Source organism: Malus domestica, chromosome 04 (genome assembly GCF_042453785.1).
Source record: "Malus domestica chromosome 04, GDT2T_hap1".
Taxonomy (NCBI): domain Eukaryota; kingdom Viridiplantae; phylum Streptophyta; class Magnoliopsida; order Rosales; family Rosaceae; genus Malus; species Malus domestica.
This window is the reverse complement of record NC_091664.1, coordinates 25,492,231-25,498,849: the sequence shown is the minus strand read 5'-3', so window position 1 is coordinate 25,498,849 and position 6,619 is coordinate 25,492,231. Positions and strand designations below refer to the sequence as shown.

The 6,619-nt window shown below is 43.9% G+C and overlaps 1 protein-coding gene across 1 annotated transcript; it reads right to left on the bottom strand.

Annotated features, from left to right (window-relative positions):
- Positions 1-3,777: 3,777 nt before the first annotated feature.
- Positions 3,778-4,914, bottom strand: LOC139195077 (uncharacterized). Its single transcript, XM_070820266.1, has one exon. It carries the CDS (start codon positions 4,912-4,914, stop codon positions 3,778-3,780), a length of 1,137 nt encoding a protein of 378 aa, XP_070676367.1.
- Between the last annotated feature and the right edge of the window lie 1,705 nt (positions 4,915-6,619).

The following is a 6,619-nucleotide window of genomic DNA, read 5'->3' as shown; positions in this document are numbered from 1 at the left end:
ACAAGGAGGCCGGCCACTTAGAGAGGATTTAGCTAGCAATCTTTTCTTCTCTAAGTCATCCATTTCATCTTCACACCTCATCCTTGGTGTGGAGACTTAGAGACACCAAACCTTTGGTGTTTTTGAAGATCCTTTCCTTACATCCTCAAGGAGCAAAGGAGCACAAAAAGGGAAGGAAATCACAAGGAATATCCAAGGAACTAGGAGGTGACTTGAAAGCCCTTCACTTAGGTGAATCCCTTGTGTAAACAAGGATGAGCTTCAAGGGTAATAAATCTCTAAATCTTACCTTCTCTTTAATGTTGTTAAAGAGTCTTATGGTTCACCATTCACTAGGCTTTGAAAGTCATGGGTTTTAGAATTGTTTTTGAATGTATGCCTACTTTAATGTGTTAATAGTTTGCATATGTGTTCAAATATTCTCACATGTTCTTAGCTAGGACAAAATTTTTCCTTCACTATCGCTGCACCAACTTCTTTGAACCGTTGCCATATGTCCAAGCTGCTCAAGTCTGTAAGGAAAACATGGCTCCGAAGATGAGGACAGCAGTGGAACCATTGTGATGAGGTACCTGGAGTTGCGGAGCCTGGAAGGCAACCACAGAATCTCATTTGTCAAGAGCCCGGATATGAAAGATTGCTACTTCACCGTTGTGCTAATTCGAGCTGGATAGCGATGCGGCAGTGAGGGAGTGGTGCAATTCGGTAGATCTCCACCAGTGAACGAACCCCTCCATGCCCAACAATTGACAAACTCTGAAGCGAAATCGTAGCCTTCTCTTTGCTTACTGCGCTGCCAGACTTAACAAACCCTATCAGATGTGGCAAAACACATTTAAAAACAAGCCAATCCAGATTCTGCAAGTGAGCAAATTACAATCACAGTCTTCTCTTGCTCATTCCGCCTCTTGGTGCTCTTTCTGCTCTATGACTTTATTAGCATCGGGTCGGTGCTCAACGCATACGCACGAATGAGGGTATTCCAAGAGTATAGATTTGGTTGGGGAATTTGGTCGAACACTTGGCATGCATAATCGAGGCTGGAAAAGGAGGAGAAGGCACAGATGGTGATAAGCTTGCTGGTGGAGTAGGGGTCGGAGAGAAGGCATGTACGGAGCATTTGGGTGTGGACTTGCTTCAACTGCTTGAAGCTGGTGCAGTGGTCCTTAACAACTTCAGAGCTGATTTTCCAGGAGCTTAAAAATGAGACCGATGTAGACGATGGGATGGTTGATTACAAGCCCTCTGCTTTCTCTATCGTAGATGTTGACTAGCACCGAAACCAAGCAGGAACAGAACTGATGAGATCATCTTGTAGATGACGGCGGTGCAGAAGGAGACGTTGCGGCTTCGGTGTGTTGTGAGGTTAGATCTCAGCGTGGATGTTGATGATGAGGAGGTGGTTGAAGATGGGCTCTTTCTGTTTAATGAGGAACTCACGGTTTTGGGCTTCAAGCCGTTGAGTGCTTGCTGGGCTCACGGCTTTGCGCTTCATCCTCAACAATCCAGCCCACTATTTATTATATCTTTTTTTTAATACATTGTAACATATGTTTTTTTTTTTTTTTTGTAATAAATTTTTTTTTTGTTTTTTTTTTTGTACAAGAAATTGTAATGAAATTGACTTCTTTTTTTTTTTAATAAAACTTTTATTTTTTTATTTCGACATAATGAAAGGAATCTTTAATTTTGAGAAAACAGAGCATGATGCTAGGACCTCACGAAGCTTCCAGAGACGGGGTAGTGCTAGTGCAAGAGACTGCAATGGGGTTTCGCTGTATAGTGCCTTTTATTCACAGTCTTTTTCCCTCGGTCGTGCGCTGACGTGTGGTGCAAGAAACTGCTTGCGTAGTCACTGCGGGTTTGCGTAGTGCGATTGCGTAGCATTTTGGTTTCCTTTGCCACTGTACCGTGCCTTGAAGGACAGCTGCCATCTTTGCCACTGCCACTTGGAGCCTGTTCCAGTGCGTCACCTTTACCGTGTGGGGTTGTGTAAAATATTGCAGCGAGTTTATGCTGTGTAGTGCCTTTTGATCACAGTTTTCCCTCGGTGGTGCGCTGCCGTGTGGTGTTGTGCAAGAGCCTGCAGCAGGGCTTCGCTATGTAATGCCTTTTGGTCACAACTTTCCTCGGTGGTGACGTTGGTGCGCACATTGACCTTGGTGCTTACCGTGGGCTCTTTGTTGTTGTTGCTTGGAGCTTGTTCCAGTGTGTCACTTTTACCATGTGACGTTATGTCAAAGACTACAACGAGTTTATGTTATGTAGTGTCTTTTGGTCACAACTTTCCTCAGCGGTGACATTGGCGTAATGCTCACCTTTGTAATACGGCTTTGTAACCAAATCATTCCTTTAAAGAAATAAAGTATTCATATTTTGAATTTGCTTTTTATTCTTCAAAGTGTTTGTGTTTTTGTTGGTGATGTGACTGTACTTGAAGTTTTGAAGTTTCAAGCTGCCTACGTACCCTCCGTTAAGGAGGGATCAAGTCATGACGTAGTTCAAATGAGCGATGAATTTTTTTTTTTTTTTTTTTTTTAATGGTGATTTTGATGATGATTTTGCCATACATATGCTCTTGCGGGCCAGGAGCGTTGGTTGTCGCCTTTTAGGGGTAGTAACGCTTCAAGAATCTGCCATTGATGGGACCAATCTTCAAGCCGTCTTCTGCCATGATTAAGTAGGCGCCGTTGGTGTAGACCTCTTGTATTACGTATGGTCCATCCCACTTTGATGTGAACTTTCTTTTTGTCTTGTGAGTTGTGATGATAGGCCTATGCAATGCGAGGACAAGATCTCCAATTTGGAAAAACCTTAGGTGGACCTTCTTGTTGAATGCCTTGGATAGTTGTGCTTGGTCGCATTCCAAGTGTTGTTGAGCTTCGAGCCTTCTTTTGTCGAGTGTTTCCAACTCTTGAAGGTGCAACTTTGCATTCTCTTCATCAGTCAAGCCTTCTTGTATAGCCATTCTTAGTGAGGGGATTTGACTTTCGAGTGGTAGAATAGCTTCTACGCCATTTACAAGAGAATAAGGCGTAGCTTGGGTAGGAGTCCTATGTATTGTCCTATATGCCCAAAGTGCTTCGCTTATTCTTTCGTGCCAGTCTCTCTTTGTTCGACCGATCACCTTCTTCAGGAGGTTGCACAATGTTTTGTTGAATTCTTCTGCAAGACCGTTAGTCGGGGCATGATACATGGAAAACTTATGCTGCTTGAACTTGTATTTCTCACAAAGCTCGTCCACGAGTCGGTTGGAGAATTGTTTTCCATTGTCAATGATAATGTAGTGAGGCACACCATACCGGTGGATGATATACTCCTTGATGAAACGGACAACAGTTTCCTTCTTGACTTCCCTTAGGGGTACGGCTTCAGCCCACTTGGAGAAGTAATCTGTTGCAGCTAAGATGTAATTTTTTCCTGTAGATGACTTTGGTGCGATCGGTCCTACAACATCCAATCCCCATGCATCGAATGGTCATGAAGCAGTTGTAGGGTGTAAAGGTTCAGGCGGTTGATGTATGAAGTTGGCGTGGAATTGGCAGGCTTGGCATTTTTGGCATGTTCCAGGCAATCTTTCACCATGCTTGGCCAGTAGTAACCCATCCTTTTGAGCTGAAAATGTAGCTTTGGTCCAGACTAATGCGCTCCGCATACACCTGAGTGTGCTTCTTCCATGGCTTGATTGGCTTCTTCCTCGCCTAGGCATCTCAGAAGTACTCCTTCAAAAAAGCACCGGTAGAGTGTTTCTTTGTAGTAGATGAAGCGAGGTGCTCGTCAACGTATCTCGGAGTGGTGTCTAGGATCATCTGGAAGTTTTCCATGCTCTAAGTAGTCGATCAGCGGTTGTCTCCACTCTTCAACATCGACTGAAAGTACTGAGATGACATTCGTATCATCCAGTATCATTTCAGTGACGAGGGGGATCACCCATCTTTGGCAAACTGGCACGTCTACAGCTTCATCTTCTCCTAATGTCATGCTTGAGGCTAGGTTAGCAAGAGCATCTGCCATTTGATTTTCTTTTCTTGGCACATGTTCTAGTGTTACAACCTCAAACCTTTGTAGCAATTGAGTTGCCAGCCAGAAGTATGGGACAAGATCATCTTTCCTCACCTCATATTCAGTCAAGAGTTGATTGATTATGAGCTTGGAGTCGCCATATACCTCGAGAGCTTTGATTTCCATGTTGATTGCCATTTGGATCCCGATGATCAGTGCTTGGTACTCAGAGACGTTGTTGGAGCATAATTCACTTAGTTGGAAAGAATAAGGTAGTATTTGCCTTTGTAGTGACATGAATACTACTTCTGCCCCTGCTCCGTCCGCTCGTGCAGATTCGTCGAAGAACACCATCCATGTCGAGAAGATGTTGATGTAAAACACGTCATCGTCAGGCAAGTCGTCTGAGATTTTCCAATCAGTTGGGATTGGGTGATCGGCAAGAAAGTCTGCTAGCGCTTGCCCCTTGACGGCTTTAGCTGGGACATAGATGATCTCATACTGATTAAGAAACAATGCCCATTTAGCGAGTCGCCCTGTTAAAACTGGTTTGGACATGACGTATTTGACCGGGTCAGCTTTAGCAACCAAGTGGATAGTGTAAGCATGCTTGTAATACCTGAGCTTCTGGATGGCGAACACTAAGGCAAGGCACATCTTTTCTATTGGGGAGTAGTTCAACTCGGCGCCGGTAAGAGTTCGGTTGAGGTAGTAGAACACTCCTTTTTTCTGGGATTCATTCTCTTGCGCCAAGAGTGCTCCAACTGAACTTTCCTGAGTGGCGATATACAATATGAGTGGTTTCCCGGGCACAGGCGCCCCCAAGACAGGTGGACTTAACAAATACTTTTTTATGCTTTCAAAAGCATTGTGGCATGCTTCATCCCATACAAATGGAACATCCTTCTTCATGAGTCGGCTGAACGGTTAACAACACCCTGCAAGGTTGGAGATGAAGCGTCTGATGAAAGCTAGCCGTCCTTGTAAACTTTTCAGCTCATGTAGGTTTCTTGGCTCAGGCATGCTTTGAATGGCCTTGATTTTTTATTAGTCCACTTCAATACCACGGTGCTTGACAATGAAGCCGAGGAAATTTTTGGAAGTGACACCAAACGCACATTTTAACGGGTTCATCTTGAGGTTGTATTTTCGCAGCCTTTCGAACACTATTCGTAAATCCTTCAAGTGGTCTGATCTTTTCTTTGTCTTGACCACCACATCATCTACATAACATTCTACGTTTTTTGTGTAGCATGTCATTGAATGAAGCCTGCTTCAATTAGCTTGTCAATCTCTACCTCGATTTGTGGAATAAGCTCGGATCGATAGCGCCTTTGAGTTTGCTTTATCGATCGATTTCCAAGCTTGACTGCAAGATGATGCACAGCGATGACAGGGTCAAAGCTGGGCATTTCCTTGTAGGTCCAAGCAAAGATGTCTTTGTACTCTGATAGCAGTTATTAATACTCCTCTATCTCGTCCGCACTTAGCAGCGCACTTACGAAGATAGGTTTCTGCTCATCTTTTGTGCCAAAGTTGAGCTCCTTGAGATCATCAATCGTGGCTTGCCTCTCATCCTTCATTTGTGGTGGCGCAGTAGTGACATCTTCTTCGGGGATCTCGTCTTCTTTGCCTTCTTGGATCGTCATGTGGAAAACATCTTGGACTTCCTCTTCAGTGTCGTCCTTTCGATGTTGTAGTTACGAAAATCTATGCAAGTGCAGAGTTCCCCTGATTTTTTAAAGGCAACATTTAAGTTTCGTCCCGAGTCTATGACATCTTGAATTAGATCACCTTCAATCATGTTGTCAATCTCAGCTTCATCCAGGCTTGAAAGTGTATTAACAATGGTTTCTTGCCCCCTTTTCGATTGGTGAATTTGTAGATGCAACGTAGGCTTCATGTGTAATTTCTTTGAAGCGACATGAGTCTATCCTTCAACTTCGCTTGACTTGGAACATACCCCCAGCAGTCGAGGCGATGACTTTAAGTCGAAAGAGCCAGAAGTGACGTCTTCCTTAGGGATTTCATCTCATTTGTCTTTTTGGATCGTAACGGGAAGATGTCTTGGACCTCCCCTTCAGTGCCGTCCTCTTGGATTTGTTGGCATGAAGATTGGCCAGTGTAGATGATGGTGGGCCTCTTTACCTTCAGTGGTCCTTTTGTGTCAACCTCCAAATTTGCTTGCCTCTTCATCCTTGAAAGAATCAAGCTTGAACATTGTCTTTTCCTGCTAGACTGTCGAGTTTTTCTTCATTTGGTGTTATCTTCCTCTTTCTAGAAGGCTTTTTCGTTTCTTCAAGTCTGTCCAAAGCTGAGACGAGGAGGAGAGCTGGCCATGTTGCTTTGCTTCTTAGGTTTTGACAACCTTTCAAAAATAGAGCTTTGAGATGTTGGCATGTTAAGCCTCTTGAAGACGGAGTTCGATTTTGACCACCAATGCGATTAAATGCTGACGTTCTGGGTCTTGAACGATTCATCATATCGAAGATTGACGTCCGAATGGTGGATTTAGGCTCCGCTTGATCTTGTTCAATGCTCACACTAATGTGTTGAGTGCTAGCATTTTTTGCTTTGCTTGAAATCTTCACAGGTGCATTTGGTGTAAAGCCAAGTC

Coding starts and splice junctions, on each gene's coding strand:
- LOC139195077 (XM_070820266.1), bottom strand. CDS start 4,914: ATGAAGAAGGATGTTCCATTTGTATGGGATGAAGCATGCCACAATGCT.